The sequence below is a fragment of the Gymnodraco acuticeps genome, unplaced genomic scaffold (genome assembly GCF_902827175.1).
Source record: "Gymnodraco acuticeps unplaced genomic scaffold, fGymAcu1.1, whole genome shotgun sequence".
Lineage (NCBI taxonomy): Eukaryota > Metazoa > Chordata > Actinopteri > Perciformes > Bathydraconidae > Gymnodraco > Gymnodraco acuticeps.
The window spans coordinates 59,231-77,770 of record NW_022992111.1 but is presented as its reverse complement, the minus strand read 5'-3'; the positions used below and the strand labels follow the sequence as shown (position 1 = coordinate 77,770).

The 18,540-nt window shown below is 38.9% G+C and overlaps 2 protein-coding genes across 3 annotated transcripts; both read right to left on the bottom strand.

Moving 5' to 3' along the window:
- Positions 1 to 648: 648 nt before the first annotated feature.
- On the bottom strand, positions 649 to 5,475 carry myoz2b (myozenin 2b). Of its 2 annotated transcripts, XM_034203097.1 has the most exons (6): positions 5,353 to 5,475; positions 4,191 to 4,307; positions 3,020 to 3,186; positions 2,013 to 2,106; positions 1,318 to 1,480; positions 649 to 1,241 (listed from the first exon to the last, which is right to left on the bottom strand). In XM_034203097.1, the coding sequence occupies exons 2-6, from the start codon at positions 4,270 to 4,272 to the stop codon at positions 1,016 to 1,018; spliced, it is 732 nt and encodes a 243-aa protein (XP_034058988.1). In that variant the 5' UTR covers positions 4,273 to 4,307; positions 5,353 to 5,475; the 3' UTR covers positions 649 to 1,015. The 2 variants fall into 2 exon arrangements, with proteins under 2 accessions (XP_034058988.1, XP_034058989.1); XM_034203098.1 differs by lacking the exon at positions 4,191 to 4,307 and having other exon boundaries at positions 5,353 to 5,463.
- Positions 5,476 to 6,228: 753 nt separating this feature from the next.
- On the bottom strand, positions 6,229 to 18,259 carry synpo2b (synaptopodin 2b). The gene is made up of 4 exons (XM_034203117.1): positions 18,130 to 18,259; positions 13,460 to 14,178; positions 10,643 to 12,732; positions 6,229 to 7,841 (listed from the first exon to the last, which is right to left on the bottom strand). The coding sequence occupies exons 2-4, from the start codon at positions 14,133 to 14,135 to the stop codon at positions 7,359 to 7,361; spliced, it is 3,249 nt and encodes a 1,082-aa protein (XP_034059008.1). The 5' UTR covers positions 14,136 to 14,178; positions 18,130 to 18,259; the 3' UTR covers positions 6,229 to 7,358.
- Positions 18,260 to 18,540: the final 281 nt, after the last annotated feature.

The window sequence follows — 18,540 nt, the reverse complement described above, 5'->3', positions numbered from 1 at the left end:
AATCATGCAGCTTGATATTATTCAGAAACACAGTGATCTAACTTCAATATATCACTCGCAAACATTCAGTGTATTTTGCATACAGTATTGTCACATTATTGCCACTTTTAGATTTTACAGTAAGTGTTATCCCACTCCAAACAAGACCATAGTCATGTTGTACAGTCATCACTTGTATTTGTAAAGGAAACGTTTGTTTTTTTTAGTCCATGAATATGCTGTGTATTTTTTTATCAATCAGTTCCTTGCCATCACAGTTCAAAGTCCAACAAAAAAGAAAATTGTCCAGGTTTCTCAGTCCTCCTTCCAGCTACCTCTGTTATTTCCTCAAGAATAGTTTACTATATTTCAGCAGTCAAAAATCAATCCGAGGTTCAAAACAGAGTTCCTGCTGCTCTCTCTAAATATTAATTGGTTTTGCGTTGTATTTTTAGATTCATTTAAGTGAAGTATTATAATACTTAAATACTTTGTATTTGTATAGTCGTTATTGGCATGCTCTAACATAAAGTGTAGCTCTTTATGTATCATGATAAATTAATAACAATTAAAATCATTTTGTGTGTATTTTGTGGTAAAATAATTATTTACAATATATTTAATTGATTGAAATAATAGTAATAATAACTTTATATAAATTACTGCACGTTCCAGTTGTGTACCATCAATAAATAAGGTACGTTTTTTATTTACATTACATATTCATCAGGTCATCGTAACATTTATAACATTTACAGTTTTGCTTTCACTTTGAGTGGAAACCCTTCAACATCTTGAGTTGTGTATAGCCCGTTCATTTAGCTATTTACATGGTTTTCTTTAAATACAGTTTAAGTGCACACCAAACACACAAGTCAACAAATACATGAAACATGGTGTCTATTGGGGGGAAAAAATCCAACACATTGATAGGGAATAGTGACTGTGCACCTAAAATAACATTTTGCTGTCATTACAGGCAGGGCCATAATACTACAGCCACTTCCTGTTGCCAGGTTACCAATAGAAACACCACCTACAGGTCATCAGACTCTGGGACTGGGATTGGCTCCAGGGTGACAGTGGGGAGGATCAGATGGGTGCCCTCAGATATCCACCCACAGGCCGTCCGGTTGAATGTGGGTCTCTTCACCCCGGGCTCCTGCAGCTCGGGGTACTTGAGGGGGTTCAGGTCTATCTCCGGGAGCTTGAAAGTGATTCCTCTGGGAGCTTTGTCAAATCCCCCAAAAGGAGTGGCGACCCTGTAAACGACATCAAGTATGAACTCGTTGCTGCACTCTGTACTAATTCAGTAAAATATTCTTGTAGTTTTCTCACCGGTTAAAGCTTTTGAACTCGGGAAGGTCTTGTTTTGGGTCTGGTGCTGAAGTTTCCAGTTTAAGAGTTTCGGCGAGGCTGGGGTCCATGAGGATGGCCTGGTCCCATGGGGAGTGGTAGGACTTATGCATAGCTGTGGTGCTTGAATTCTCTGCAGACATGTCTTAAAGGAGACAAAACCACAGAGGCACCATGAGTTCATATTGGGGAAGATTGTCCCAGCATTTAAACAGTTGACATTTTGGGATGCAGTTTACGGGTTAATGCTGAGCGCTTTTGTTTAGCCTCAAATGGGAGGAGGCTAAAGATTTGGAGTGGGAAGGATTATGAATAGAGACTTTGCTTAGAGAACACTAAGACGGACTGAGTTGTCTGTCATTGAGATCTGAGGCCTTAAAATAGCACATAGTCGAAGTGTGCACTCATCATATAATGTGTCGACATGGGATGAAACCCTACTGGAGCCTTTTAGAATAAGCATAGGACTGTTGGCTTGTCGTTGCATATTTACAGTGAGTTGCTTTAGATCTAGACCAGCTCTTATGACTGTATGATATCAGTTGTCATTATTATGACAGCATTACAGAATCAGTCACTGTTATTTTACTGTGAAGTATTGGCAGTTTTTTGTATAGATTGACAGTAGAAGAAATAATACATATACATTACGATTCTTTTGTAAACAGCATATTTACCTGAAACAGTGATTTCTGGTGTAGCAGCGTTGCCATCAGCGGGTGGGTCCACTTTAATTTCCACAATGTGAGCATTCTGAGCTAAAATATCATTCTGCAAAACAGAAAAATTAAAGTAAAGTACAAAATATGTAATAAGTTTCAGGTAACAATTAACACATGATAAAACTGGCACAACTGTAGCTGCTATCTTCAAAGCACTTAGATACATACAAAAACACGCACACACACACACAATACCAAAAACACTTCATGTGTCTCAAGGGACCTTTCAGTACTATTGCTGGAGCCGAGATAGGATCAGAGAACATCTAAATACAGTAAGACTGTACCATCCTGTTCAGTGCACACGGTCCTCACTTATACCATATACTCGATGTAGTAATAGTGCTGAATATATCAGGACCTGTAGGAAAATATTAGTAAAGCTGTATTTGTCACAGTGTTAAACCAAAATAGCAGATGTGCCTGTTTAATATTTTCTCAAACATATGTCATTATTGATGTCAAAATCACACTCTGTATAGTAAGTCATCAATAGAGAATTACTCTATTTTACACAGGCTGGCCCACACACACACACACACACACACACACAAGCACACACACACACACACACACACACACACACACACACACACGCACACACACACACACACACACACACACACACACACACACACACACACACACACACACACGCAGAGACACATCAACAGACACTGATAAAGAGGGGAGCAGCTCCTCAGCAAAGTGCCTGTGCAGCCTCTCAGAAGATGTGTCTGGACGATGTAAAAGGCACACGTCTCTTTTTATCCATGTGACACTGTTTTCAAGAGCACATTTCCTAGTGCATTTACTTAATGAGTACAATAATAAACAGATAATATTACACATGTCTGTGCGTGCAGACAAAACTCTAGATGAACACAAAAAAGTCAGATTTTAAGCGTTCATTTAATCCAGTCATTATTAATTGACTTAATAACACATGTAGGTTGACTTACATTCAGCAGTGTGTTTGCCTCATTTTGGATACTTTCAAATGTATATTTTTCAGATCTTCTCTGGCGCATTTTGAAAAGCCGGGACCCTCTGTTGGAAAGTAATGACAACTCCTCCAACATAATGTCTTTAGGGGTGCTGAGCTTCTTTCCCAGATCCATAACGTCACCTGTGGACCAACAATATATAAAGATGAAGAGGAAGATAACAATCTTTAAAACCCACATTTAGTAGACAATCCTTAATCAATTATTTTGCAATCACCATAATAGTGAGCAAACAATATTTTCAAAAACTAAAACGTGGACTTGTGCCAACACATATTATTAAGTCAAGGGAAATTGTATACAAACAATAACCAAGCAAATGATTTGCCATTGATATTATTGGGCCATTTATGGGAAAAAGTGCCTCATGGGAATTATTATTATTTGATGAATTGCACATTTGTTTGGCAATCATAAAAAGCCTAATTGAGACTGAATTAGGGAATATCTTTCACATTATCCTAAGGGTGTCTAGTAGTCAGATCCTGGGTCAGATAGATACCGTTTAGGGGTTTAAACTATATTAACATTGGGCATATGTTGAAATGAACTTCATATGACTTGATCATCACAAACTAACTTGAAAAAGGGGCGGAGGGATAATGGCAGGTGTTGGAATAGTGGGTAAATCCGATCTGGTTTTACACCTGGAAATTGCTTCAGACACTAGACAAATATAGGCACAGATATATACTCTGATATCATTTTGTAAGCTGAATAGGTTTGAGGAAGGGTCCATAGATGACAACAAATCTGTCAACAAATTCAAATGTTCCATGATGTAAGCCCTGTCATGGAATATGAGTTATCATTGTACTTGAGAATTAGTTTTGGATGGACATAATACTTCCTCCTCCACCACATAGACGGTATGTACCGCAGCTGTCACAAACCTTCACATCATCCAAATGGCCACACACAGTTGGCCCTCACAACTTCCCTCCCCTTTCCACAAATAGACTTTTGAAAAGGACATTGACAAAGGATTAGCCGGCATAGGTAGTAAATCATCTCATTAGCTTATTTATGGCAATTGCTGGAGTGTAGCTCTGACATTTGAACCCAGATCATATTCTCATTCAGTCTGTGTTTGCCCACTGAGCCTCAAGTCTAACATTGATCATACCATTGGTACCATGGACCTCTCGGCAAATAGCTGCTGCGCGCTGCTTCCTCTCTCCAGTTGGCATTGTACAGAATTGTGACATTTTGGCTTTGGCAAGGTTGGCAGAACGCAGTAGTGCTGGAAATACATACAGGACACAGGATGTAGTTGTTCTGCCCGAGTCATAAAGAAGGAGTTTTAATCCAAACACTACGATCCCCCAAAACATTGATGCAGCACTAGCCCTTACAAACAGCTAAACACAGCGATTACTGTTCATTTATTATGTTTAAAGTGATCTTTTATCAGATGTCATAGAAAGAAAACGCAATCAGTAATGCTGACTTTTAAAACTCATATCACACAGAGTTATAGCTCAGTTATTTCCTCTTACATAACTAGCATAATACACAGTCTTTTATAAAGTTCTCCCATTGGCTGTCAGCATTTATTGAAATGGAAAGATTAATGGAAAGCACCCAGGTGATGAAAAATATGCCATATCAGTGTCTCTCCTACGAATGTACGAATAATCTCTCTGTAGCGGTAGCCTTTTTAAATTACCATGCATTGCATAATCCTAGAATCTATTGTTCTGAGGACCACAAACGTCATTCCTAAATCTGGCCTCGTCAGTAGACAAGTATCTGTGTACGTGAACAAATGTTAGTGGTATCCCCCTCTATTGCTGTCACATAAATCCCCTGTATAAAGGTCAAGGGTGACTAATATGCCCTGGGTTTATGCGTAACCGAACAAACGTCCAGCAAGAGACATCAAACACATAAAATCCAAAATAACTTTCCTGCATTGTGACTGGTTCAATCATATTATTTTAGCTTTTCTCTGTTGTCAAATGCTGAACATGATGCTACAACACTAAATGTTTAATATTTAATATCTGAATTATGCCCATCTGCTGTCTTTGTGGCAGTAAAACTAGTTTTATAGATGCGAAGTTAAGAAATAGCAAAGCAATTGAATACTTAAGATGGGCATATTTCCAATTAACATATTATGCTTCACCAAATGATGATAAGAAAGTGACTCCCATAATTCATTTAAAACCAAGCCACATTTATTTTTACCCACAAACAATGACTTCTCCAATTGTCTTCAACCGAACTTCAAAATAATTTAAATATACCAAAAAATACCCCCTGACGAAGCGTTGTATCCGTACCTGTGCTGGGATCCCTAGTATGCCACCTGTATCCTTGAAGGGGAGACACGGACTCAGGGGTCAACCTCCAGGAGGTAGTTTGATCTTCCCTGATCTTCACACTCCCGGACACTAAAGCCAAACTGTGAGTGTGTCCCTGTGTCTGTTGTGAATGGAATGCAGCTTACATCAATAGGCTAAATTTAACTTGCCAAACACTCAAAACCACTCTCTAACACCATGGGGCAAGGATAGCTACCAGAGGGAGAGAAAGAGAGAGAGGGGAGAGGATGGACAACACATGCCCACTGATGTACTCCGAGGCGAGGACTCCCCTCGAGAAACACATTTCCTTCCTCGTGTAAAATCTTCAACGTTAATGTGTCTCCGTGGGTGAAAATAACCTCTGAGGGATTGTAACCTCCAAATCATGGAGGTCTTTATTGCTGGGCACAGCTGCTAGGTGTGGATGCCTCGCTTTAAACTGAGTTTTGTTACAGCTATTATGTGTGATCACTGACATTGGATAATGATATACAGACCAGTGAGGCGGGGATTAGAGGGGGGGTGGGGTCTCATCCCCGAAATGGTGATCAGCCATTAAGATTGTTATACAGCAGCATCAAGGACATTACCCTGGCAGCAAAACCTGTTGTCATACTCCTCCCTTTAAATAACCAGTGAAAAAAATATAATGTTGATACATGAGAGAAGTTCCTGATCTAATACTTAATAAGGAAGTTTACAAACCAGTATTACCTTAATGTTTGATTTCTATATGCTATATTTTTATGTTTTGTATTTAAAAAAGGACACAGTCAGAGAATTAATTAAATTCCCTCTTCACCAAAAATGATGCTTACTCCATGCCACAAATAACACTTCAAACATTGAAAGCATCTTTAAGTATTTTAATTTTTCAGTTTGTGTTTTAAAGGTGCAAAAACATAACATAACTTATAACACACGGGTAAAGCTCATTCCATAATTAGGATAAAACCATGGCTGAGTCAGACATTTTGAAAATCCTGACACTCAATTCATTGGCAGTTCTACATCTTAAACACCATGCAGTGTGTAATCAAAACGTCATGAATGTATGCATGCACCATTAACTCCTCTCTTACATTCTCTCACACTGAGGTCATCACTATGAATGAGCCCCATGTTAACTTATTGCAAGTTTTTGTAAATATGCAGTGTGGCTTCCTTGTAGCAGAGAGAGATATTGTGTCATTACTCAAAGTGCTGCATATTAATAGAAATGTTCACTCTTTTAATATTATTGCAACTATTAAATCTGCAGTGCGAGAAAAGACAGAAAAACAAGATAAGTAACATAATTGTTATCGCTGTGTGAAATATTGAGATGTGCTAAAGTGATCACAAAGCCACAGTGAGTTTTTAGGTTAAGATATGTAACTTAAAAAAGCCGCATTTTGATTTCTTAAAGTTCCTTATTTCTTACTAAATATTTGTAATATCAGTGAGCAACAAAACAAAACAAAAAAGCATCTACCAAGCACTCCTTTCTTCACGTTCACTTCCGCTCTCTAAACACTTTTCTTGATTGCAGTGCAACCATCCTAAATGAGTCTGAATTGAAACAACAAGATTCTAAAATGATCAATTAGACACAATAACAACATTTCCCATCAATGCGTAGCATGGTAATATCTCATCAGCATCACAACACAATAGCTACAGTAAGTAAGTTGTTGTGCTCTTCAAACCAAGTGACCACTCATAAAGATAGCAATGTTTATCACTTCCTTTAACAATTTAAAACCAACATTATAAATCATCTCAAATATTCCTCTTACCTGTATAAGTTTGAACTAACACAGGCCAACAACAGCCTTATTTTTCATCACATTCAAGCAAACATATTTAATGTTTTTAGGCCAAGCTAACTATTTTGTCTTCCATGTTCACGATACCATCATGTAATTATGTGATGCATGTTTGACCTCATCTTAGTAACTTCTCTGGGCTGCACTTTTCAAATGGGAGTACTTCTCTGGACCTTATCCCATGTATCCGACACTGGCCCTGTTGCCGGGCCTCAGAGGCTGGGCCGGTCTGAAGGGAGGCCCATTGAAGGCTGGTTTCTCAGGTAGAAATGTCCTGCTTATGAACGGTGCCTGAAAAGCTGGGGCCGCATGATAATGACCCATCCCAACAGCTGCAGGATCAAGGGACACCCTGCGCTTCCACTCATCCGGAGGCTCTGGCAGAGATCTGCGGTGCCCTGCAGCTTTGACATTAGAGGCAACAGATGACGGGAGGCTCTGAAACACAAAGGCATCGTCCACTGAACAAGTGGGGCTTCTGGAGGCTGCCTCCCACGGACTCAGTGGCTTGTAGACTTTTTCTTGAAAGGATGTTTGCCTCTGTGTCGGTAAATAAAACGCCTGGATTCCAGGTGTGCTGGCAGGTGACAGAAGTCTGGGAGAAGGCATCGAATTCAGTCGCCTGGGTAGACTCAGGGAGCGGCTTCTTCCAAATCCCTGAAAGAAATGCAGATATTTGACTGGTGGGACAGCAGTGTTGCAGGCTTTGCTGCCACCCTCTGGCTTCATGTAAGCCTGGAAAACTAATAATGTGGTTTGTTTATGTTTTATTTGACCTTTTTCTTCTTTAAGCTTAGGGGTTGCACACTGTTGAATGATAGTTTTGCTAAAATAACTTTACAGTTCCGTAGAAACATTTACGAAAGAGGCTCTTAAGATGCAAAAGAATCAACTAATTTCAAGTGCAAAAAAGTCCACCTGTTGTCCCTTTCTTTACCCAATAAGTTGCACATGGAATACATTTATTTATTTGTTTGCATCTTCAAAACCTCTTTATATTTTTGTTTTTGCAGTTTTTCTATGAAATGATTGATTTCAATTCAGCTACTCTCACACCTAAAACTCTCTTTTGAAAGTGTTAAAGTCTTGAGCAACATTAGAGATATTAACAAATATTGACAATAAATAAATACTTAAGAACTTACCTGCTGTTGGTTCAGTAACAAAACAATTGAAAGACATTGACAAGATTATGAAAGTGTTTTGGAACTTAACGGGACAATCCATTTTAAAACACAATTAGCATGTGTCTGCTCAGCCTAAGATCAGCTGTGTGGTTTGACCATGCCTGTGCAGGGCCTTTATCTACCTATAGCAGGACCTGAACTGCAACCTAAACTTTCTCAAAAGCACTGCTGTTTGAATTATCAATATTCAGGGTTTCTTGACACCTAAATAAAGGCTAGCAAATCAGCAAAAGAATGAAAAGCCCAGGACTTGAGATGCTCTCCAAGCATAACCCCATCTCAACTGACAGCTAACCACTATTTTTGACCTTGTACTCCGAAACATGAATTGTGTAGCGTTAGCAAACAAGTATTGATAGCAAGATATCACAGTTTATATGGGCCTGTTTGACTGATCCTTTTCTTCTAAGAAACCATGTTGTGAGTGTTGGCTGTGTGGCATCTTGGTATGTGGAGGGAGTGTTTTGTTTTTTTGTACTACACAGAATCCTGCCTGTCTTTAAATGTCAAAAATACTTCATATATATAATTCAATGCATGCAAAATATTTTCGAATGTGTTATAAGGGTTCATTTGACTTCACTAGACCTCAAAAACAGTGGGCAGAACATCTTTTAAGAGGCACGATTTGTTTACAAACTTAAAGGCTGATTAAAAATACTGTGATTAAAAAGAAGAGCAAAGGTCCAGAAACATCATCTCAGTGATTCAGTGACAGTGTTAACCTTCAGCAATTTATCATTTTATATAAATACAAGCAATGAGTTATTACAAATAGCCAAACTTGTAGTGCATTTTAGAAAAGTTTGCAGAAGGTTTAGTAAATATGAGTAATTTCTGTGTGAAAGGGTGAGGCAGTAAGGAAGATAAAGGTAGAAGAAAAAGTGACTCGGTAGTTCAGGAAAAGTGAAAAGAAGCTCATTACACAAAGTTCACACGTAAAGGGAAAGACATTTAATTGTGCTGAGGACAAGAAGTGCAATAAACAATGATATTTTTGAAAGACAGAGACATAAACACATATAAGACAGTTTCATTTTGAGTTGCTACTGACAGTGTGAATAAATAGTTAAATATCTGTGATAACTCATGTTTGACTTCAAGGATGAGGAGAAAGGTAAATAACTGGCCATAACTGACAACTGCAAGAAAAATATCCAGATAAAAACATTTAAAGTCATCAGGGTTAGTAATCACAACTCAAGTTAACGCTTGTAGCTGTTGTGATGCCGTTAAAGGAATGAGACTGAAGAAATTGCACGTTTTATGCATTCCAAAAAAGAAGTGCATAGACAGTTTCTCTCCAGATAAACTAAATAATTAAGCATATCCTGTAACTATAATCAATAGTTACTGTTATCTCAGACGTTAGAATTAAGATAAGTATGATTGTAAGTTCAATTAAAAGAATAAAGGTATATTAACCATACAGATATTAACACATTATATTGTTGTGTATTTTTGGTGTCAGTGATGACTGATAATGCAAGTCAGGCATGTCATATTATTTATGAAGAAAAAACAACTAAAGAAAAACAACTCAAACTAGAAACCTCGGTTGAACAAGGTTCTATTCACACAATATTGCACATATAATAGCACTTCCTGAGATTCACTCAACATAGCCTCACATTTTCTTTTTCAAGCAAATATGCACCTCCCTATTTGAGGAAGATAATATAATGTGCTATTTTTTCATTTATATATTAATCTACTTTATATTGCATAGATGTACACTTTTTAATAGAGCTTTGCTGTTCATTTAACATGTTTGCCTTTCATTTCCAGCTAAATATAACTCTGTACTGCATACTGTAAGTTATTTTGGATTTGACCAACACTGAGACTAGAGTCTCTACATTTTCACCTGTTAAATAAGACATTTTAGATGCTACCGAGTTGCAGTTGTTATTATTTTCCTATCGTTTCAGTAAAGCATGACCATATACTGTATGAAAACTAATGAAGAGCAGCAACAGACTTCCATTGTTTGCCTGTACAGAAAGGCTTCTTAGCAGAAAACGTTGGCCGAGGTGCCATTTGACGAGCACCTCTAGCAATAAGGGATGCAGGAGAGAAAGCTGAAGCTAAGCTGTCACCCATAGATGAATGCTGAGAGGATGCGCTTGCAGGTCGGGCGCTTGGTGCTTGCTTGGTGGTTATGTGATGGGCTGCAGGAGTGACAGTGGGCTTTTTATTCAAGCGCTTGTCAGATGCAAGAGACTCAGTTGATCTTGTGATTTGGCAGGCAGAAGAATGTTGGGAACTTACCGATACAGGAGACTTAGCAGGGGCTTCGGCCTTGTTTTGAACAACAGAGGCATTATAAGGAGAATAAGAAGGGTCAGATCTTTGTTTAAGGTTTTTGGTAACCTCAAACTTTGAAATTTGAGTTGGTTTGGGGCTTTTGGTATTGACTATCTTTGATTCTTCAGTTGGTTTGGGGCTGGGACTTTTGGCCACAGGGACTGCATCGTACTTGAAAAGTGAAGAGTCCAACTGATAGGGCTGATGTTTCATGATCTCTAAGGGGTTAAGGTGCTTTGGGGCTGCTTTGGGTTTGGGTTTGGCTTTGGTCTTAGGCTGGATTTTGGGGCTTGTGGACGGGGGTTGCTTGGCTGCAGATTGAGGGTGGAAAGGAGAAAGAAGAGGGTTGTATGATGAAGTCGGTGGCGCACGAACAATGGAAGAATACCTCCAGGAGTTAGGGAGTGACGCGTTTGGGGAGGGTGATCTTGCTTTGTTAGCTTGCACCTTTTCACCATCGACAACAAACTTCTCCATACGGGACTGTCTTTTGGCAAACAGCTCCGCCCCTTTTCCCGCCCTGGTTGCACCATCCCCAGCCCGATTAATACCGACTTGACCCTGTGGAGAAGCCTGTGATCCTTTTAACGCAGGAACGTATGACTTTTCTGCTTCTGTTGGGTAAGAGGCCACTGAATTTGGCATACCGTTTAAATTATTCCTTGATGGTGAAGGTGGGTGATGTGGGCTATAAGTGGGACTGTGGGCCTGCATACTCACAGAGGACTGTGACGGCTGTTGACTCCAGCTATTTGTGGTTGGCTGAAGATGAAGCTGAGAAGAAGAGTTGACGGGAGCACAGGCATTGGCAGGTGTTTGAAGTTTTGCCTGAGTTTGATCTGGTGCCCAATCGTTGGCCATGTGTTGAGGCTGAGCCCAATCCTGTTGCTGTAAGTAATGCTGACTGTGAGGCCCCATAGGATTGTGAGAAGGTTGTGAAAACGGACTTCTTGGGGGAATATGGGGCTCACATAAGGGGCTCCTCATCATCCAAGGTGGGCAGGATGGGTTGATGGTAGGTTTGGGCGCAACTGGAGGGGGATTCTTGAGTTTAATTGTTCTGGGTTGCATAAAGTTACACGCTTCAGCACCTAGACTAAAGAAGTCTTCCTCACACTCAATATAAGACTTCCTGTCCCCTTTGTTTTGAAGGCGAGGATCTGATCTCTGCTGCATCATGGATGACTGTTTATTATTGGCTTTCCTTCTAGACTCGGGTAGGATACCAACCTTTATTGCTGGCACAGATATTCGCTCATCTCTTGAGGCTATGATGTCTCCAGTTGGGGACCAAACCTGTGGGTTAGTGTTAATAGGCACACGTACTTTAAATCTCGGTTCATGCTTCCTTGGCACTGGATTGACGCCACCAGGCATGGCAGGAGCAGACGTGCTGATGTGAAATCCAAGGAAAGGCTTCGCAGTTCTGTTTGGCACCAAGGGTTTAGGCACGTTGGATTGGTTGTTCATCTGGTTAAAACTTTCTTGGTATTCTACATGCTGCTTGACATTTGCATCCATGTAGTTGGCTTGATCACTATGCATGTACATCTCGTCATTGTCATAAATATGCTGGGCTTCTGTGTGCTCTGGTTCTGCTAATGTCTCCACAGGTAATCCTTTGTTCCTCAGTTCTTCCTCCTCCGACACAAGTTCATCTATCCGTTTACGACGTCGCTCAAACATCGAAACACCCCTTCCTGTCGTTTCTGCTTCCATTTTTCGAGCACTTGCCCAATTCAGATTTAAGTTATGCTGCTGGTGATAAACAGAATACTCCTCTTCAAACTCAGATTCACTTGTTGCCACAAAGTTATACCCGGCTGCTCTGACGTCTTCAGTTTCCTCCTCTATTTGGTCTTTGCTGTCAAGCTTGATCTCACCAGTCCCGTAACTCACTAGTGTATACTTTTTAACCCTCTGGCGACGTTTTTTAAACAGCAAGGCTCCCTTGTTTTGAGGGTTGGGTGCATCTGTTAGCAGCCGGGCAATTTGCTTACATTTGGACTTGGTCTCCTTGACGTTTCTTTCTGATTGGCTGTCGTGACTGAGCCCTGAGACAAAGAAAGAGAGAGGGACAGTGAGAGGAAAACAAAGGTTCATAAGATAAAAACACATTTTATATTGATATGTTTGTGTTATGAAGATGAAACCATTATTATTATTAACTTTTGGTTTTGTTTGGTTTTTAATAATTATGAATTTAATAAATGTTTCCCCTGCTTAAGCAAGCATACTAAAAAAAGCATCATATTTACTTACAGCCAACTTAGGGGTTCCATGAGGCAAAAAAGTGAGGAGCTCATTTTCCATTGCCGTCAGTGTTACGACTGAAAAGGAGTCAGGTAACAGGCCGGGGTGACACATGCTGGTGTCAGTCAAATGTGTTTCTGCCGGCCTCATCATATGGTCATATTTTATTATTATCCTGCTCTGACTATTAAAGCCATGGGAATTCTCCCTTTAAGTCCACCTAAAATAGACCCCACATTACAGCATGAAAATAACTAGCACCCACAGTGCTTTGCACAAGTTATTTATCCATTAAATGTACTCATACAACACCAATAAAACCCACAAGCTTAAATGTAATTTAAGATTCTTATCAAAATACAATTCATGCTTTTTGTAAGCAAACACAAAATGATATATTATGTTTTAATAATTTACAAGCCATTCAAATAAAAGCAACACAAAAAACATTTGATATTTGCTGGGCAGTTGGCAACACTATCTTCCTGTGTCTACTGAAACCTATGAGTGTTGAAGAAAGATACTTACGTGTGGACCTTGCCCTGTGCCTCTGCGGTCTGCACGGATCTGTGTCAGAGTCCGAGTTCCACTTCTCTGCATGCTTTGCAGCCTCAGCTGAAATTCTAAAGAAGACAGAAGCAGGAGGTGCTTCACTGCTCCCTCCTTCCTCTGAGGATTCAACCCTCCTGTTCCCAGTCCCTGGGCCCTGCCTATTACTGGCTCCCAGGTGCTGCCCTGTGGTCAGGGTCAAGGCCGGGGTCACATCAGCTGCAACGCCAACAGAGGACAAAGATAAGCGGGAATGCGGCCGTGATATCTGGCCAGCGAAATGCTCGGAGTCGGAGCATTCTGGTTGCGGGGAAAGTGATGTTGGTGAATGTTGCATGTGAGGAGACTCTGTAATGGACTCTCTTGATTCACTAAGATAGCTGTCATCCTCATCTTGGTATTGAACATTCTCTTTACTTCCACTATGTTCAGGCAGGGACTGTTGCTCCCCCGCAGATTCCCATTCCTGTGACTGAAGTTGTTCTGGGGACTCAGGATCAGACCTCTCGATGTGAGCAGGCAGAGGGTCTAAAGGGTAATCTGCATCACTCACATCATCTTCATTGTAGGACTCACAAGGTTCCTGGGAACCATCTGAACCGGACCATGGGACCAAGTTATCATGGCTGCCTCGGTCTTCAATTTCTGGGTCCATCTCTACAGCTGTTTCACAATGTCCTGGATATCACCAATAACACCTTCAATAAGACAAAAAACAAACAGTCAGAGTCTTTTAATATCATTAAAAATTTTGGCACACTATTTGTACATGTTATGTACATAAAAGACCCCTAAAATAATCTCCACCTGGAGTAACTTGAGTGTTAACACTTGATTTAAGGATTTGCCAGAGTGACCACTTTAAAAGTTGAAGAAATAATCAAATTCCTACAAATATATCTATAAACTCATTTTCCTTTAAGTGTTTACAGTTCATATCCAGAGATGTCAACATTAGTCCACTGTTATATCTCGAACTACTATGCATTTGCCTGATTATTCCTATCCCCAATAGGAAGTGCAGCTTTTCTTTGGCAGTCGCATCAGGGCTGCCATCGCTCTAAATGGAATGGTATGTAATATCAAGGGGGAAGCGCATCCAAGAGGATAAGCAAAACAAATTTGGTGGCTGTTTTCCGAACTCCTGTTTATACAGGGAGGTTTCGTTCCCTCGGCTGTTCTCATCTATTATTGCAACACACATCAGCACTGCAATCAGCATCTCCATTTAAGAACTGAATCTGAAAGACTATTTGTTTTATACATAGTAGAAATACTAGGCATCCTTCTCCTCGCTGAGAGTCTGTTTGTTTTGGTCCTGAAGTTAAATTATATCATTGCTTCATCCAACAAAAAATATACTAAATTATCCCAAACTGTTTTCTAGTTATCAGTTATTTAATCACATTATTGAAATATCAATATTTTTAAATGATCCAGTGCAAATTGACAATTGACAATGTATTTTTCCATCTAAATGATTAAAGCCAAACCTTTTTTTATTAGTATATGGATAGTAGGCTAATGTAAAATGGTGCATTCACAACCTAACATGATGCTATCAAATTAAATAATCACAACTTGTTAGTAAAATGTGTTAGTTCCTACATCATTTTAAGATTAGGGTTTATAACAAAGGAAGTTTTAACAGTTTGATGCTATTTGAATAACTGTAGGATATACAAAACATGTACTGTTGTTGCAATCCCAAACCTTATATTTAAAACATAACATTTCCTGACATCCACCAGAAGGTCGCGCCATAACCCTGCAGCCTGTGACCTAAACTAATTCCACTTCTGATCATCTGTGTTTAAAAAAAAGCCATGTTAAGAGTAAGAAACTCCACAATCACAGAAAAAACACATACACATTTTGCCACTTTACAGGCTGTAATTATTGTTGTAATTATTAAGTGTTTACAACAAAATCCTTAATATCAGCTGTGCAAAAAACAGAATGATGTGTGAGACAAAACGTTGATAACGGTTAAAATCAGTGTTCAAGGACGTAGATCCTTCACCTTTACAAATACTATGGTGATAAAATACTCTGCTACAATAAGATTCCAGATTTAGAAAATGTTACTTAAAGGGGACCTATCATGCAAAATGCACCTTTTGATGTATTTTATGCATAAATATGTGTCCCGGTGTGACAGGGAACTCATGCAGCGTCAGAAAATAAAACCCTTTCTCTTTTCCTCCGTACCCAAATCTTTTAAAAACGGGGGTACAACCATTGATACAACGAGCGGATAAAGATTTGCTGCCAATATGACGTCAAATCGGCGGCGGACCCACAGGAAGTTGCTATCAGAAACAATGCCTGACGTGTTTTGGACGTAATCTCGTCTTTGTTTACATTAGCAAGCCTCGCTAACACTGTTTCAAAAATAATCCTTGATATGGTTTAGAACAGGGTGGCGTTTTATCACAGCAGAATTTAACTTTATCTCCGGTAGAATTCTGATCAGGCATTAGCTCCGCCTCCTCTTTTTTTTTTCAAGCTAAGGACCCACAATTCGCGTTTCTCTAACAGGGCTGCAAAAGAGGGGTATGAGCAGTAAGAGGCATGGCTACAATGGGTGATCTGTTTGGTATTTTAAGCAAAAAACTTCACAGACATGTTTTGTATAGGTATTGCCCTACAATATATTTTTCCAATATAGCATTATAGGTCCACTTTAAGTAGTAAAGTATTAGCATCAACATACACTTAAAGTAAAAGTGCTCATTATGCACAATGGCCTGTTAAACAAATGATATAAAGTACAGAAGTTGTATCAGTTAAATTAATTTCAGGTTTCCTTATTTCAGTACTCGTCATGCAGAATTGATATTTTCCCAGTATTATATTATTATGGTTATTATATTATCCTATTTTTGTTCATGTAAGAGCATTTTAGTATTGAAGTTGGTCAAGTGGACAATATTTGGATACTTTAAATACTGTGTAGATTAGTAGTACAGTACTGCCTTATACTATGTCATGTGTTTTTCTATACAAACCGTGAGTGCTAAAATAAATGTAGTGGAGTAAAAAGCTAAATATTTGCCCTCTGAAATGTAGTGGAGTAGAAGTACAAAGCAATACATAGAAATACTCAAGTAAAATACAAATATGTCAACTTAAGTACAATATTTGAGTAAATACATTCAGTACATTTCCACCAGTGGTTATAATGTACATGTGCATTAGCTCTTTTTTTAGCAGCTAGATGCGTTTTGAGGGCAATAATGTAGAATAGTGTTACAAAACACTTTAAAACTTGTTTTCTACACGGTTCCAAACATATTATAGCTGTTGCTCAGAACAGACAATAATAACACCAATCAATATTGGAGGATAAATAAATTAAGACGGGGACAGCATTGCACACATACAGTTCATACGCAAATGTTTTTACTTGCAGAATGTGGCATGGTTTTGTGTGGAACAATTTCACTGGTTTAAAAGTTGTTGAAGCCTCAGATATATTACATTTGACCACTTTGCATTTTTGCTATATAGCTATAAAGAGGCTCAATGCAGTTCAAGGATTAATTCAGTTAAAGTCCCTTACACACTTATGGCCCACGCTTCCCTTCACACTTGGTTCCACTTCATTTTAACAATCAACCATCATCAAGCCTAACTTTGGTGCTGCAGAGGTTTCCGTTTCCTAGTATGGCAGTATCTTCAGTATGATGACTCATTGCCATGGAAACAGGGAGTCAGTATGCCTGACAAACGAGTGACCTCTTGGTCTGTGGGATGACCCCTGCGAGGATTGAGCCCGAGCGGATTAGATGTTTTTCCACACAATTAGACTGCCTTGTTTCAACCACTATGACTAACATGAATCATTTTTAAACAGCCTCCTTTAGTATGCATGTAGAGAGCCTTACAACTGTACATAATGAACTGAATATAAGTATTGGTAGAAGTACTCAGATTTTGTAGAAGTACCAGAGTGTAGGAATACTCTGTTACAAGTCAAAGTCCTGCATTCAAAATCATACTTAAGTAGAAAGTAGAAAAGTATTAGCATCAAAATATACTTAAAGTACCAAAAGTAAATTATGCAGATTGGCACATTTCAGAATAATATATGCTATATGATTGATTGATTGATTGATTGATTGATTGATCATAATTGATTATGCATTATTGTGTTTATCAAAGCTGGTAACGGTGCAGCTAGTTTTAAATACTTTGTTAACGTCCAGGGTAGCTTGTGAATGTTAGTCAAGGTGTAACAAAAGTATATTTTTAAGTGTTGTTTATATTTTCGATCATTAATCCAAATCTGCAAAGAAATTAAAGGTACTAAATAAATGTAGTGGAGTAAAAGTACACTATTAAAACCAATACATGTTTAAAACAGTACGCACAGAAAAGTATTTTGATTACATTATATTTAAACTCTCATTTAATTAGTTGCAGCAGCAATTACAGCCAGTATTTAGCCTGTTACTTTATCACTATACATAGCTGTATCCATCAGAGCCTAAAGCAGACTTTGAGAAATATCTCAATAGTAAAAGGTACAATGGTAGGATGAACGTAACTAACAGATATGGCGTATGGTAAAAGAAAAACACCATTAAAAGATCGAAGGATTTTCTAAAAAAGGAATAACTTGCCAAACATCATCCTTTACTTACAGTTTGAAGCACCTACAAAATACAAATTGTTTGTCCAAAAAAAGGCCTTGAGTGGATATCCAGCGCTGTAGACTTTACATCCTGATAGTGTCAGACCTTGAACGCAGTGTAGACCGTCTGAGCACTTGTCGTGGACTGCAGAGGTTCGGGTTCAGTTCCTGACACCTTGCTCATCCATGTATGCCAAAGCATGTAAAGACAAAGAAGAAAAGGTATCCCTGCCGCCAACCCCCATCTAGACAAGTTCTGTCAGTGTCAGGCAGCTGCAACAAGCTGACATAATGAACTTATAAAACAGTCAAGATGTTTTGTATGTGAGATGAAATGGTATCAGTATAGGTGATTGGCATTTATATTAACTTCTCTTGAAACTACAGAAAGAAATACAGAGAAATCAAAAAACTACCTTTT

Excerpts from the sequence above, each read along its gene's own strand:
- myoz2b (XM_034203097.1), bottom strand. The coding sequence starts at position 4,272 with ATGTCACAATTCTGTACAATGCCAACTGGAGAGAGGAAGCAGCGCGCA. Across the intron at positions 2,107-3,019 it reads AGGCAAACACACTGCTGAAT|AATGATATTTTAGCTCAGAA; the intron begins GTAAGTCAACCT and ends TCTGTTTTGCAG. Across the intron at positions 1,481-2,012 it reads ACCAGAAATCACTGTTTCAG|ACATGTCTGCAGAGAATTCA; the intron begins GTAAATATGCTG and ends GTCTCCTTTAAG.
- synpo2b (XM_034203117.1), bottom strand. The coding sequence starts at position 14,135 with ATGGACCCAGAAATTGAAGACCGAGGCAGCCATGATAACTTGGTCCCA. Across the intron at positions 12,733-13,459 it reads GCACAGGGCAAGGTCCACAC|GGCTCAGTCACGACAGCCAA; the intron begins GTAAGTATCTTT and ends TCTTTGTCTCAG. Across the intron at positions 7,842-10,642 it reads CTGCTAAGTCTCCTGTATCG|GGATTTGGAAGAAGCCGCTC; the intron begins GTAAGTTCCCAA and ends CATTTCTTTCAG.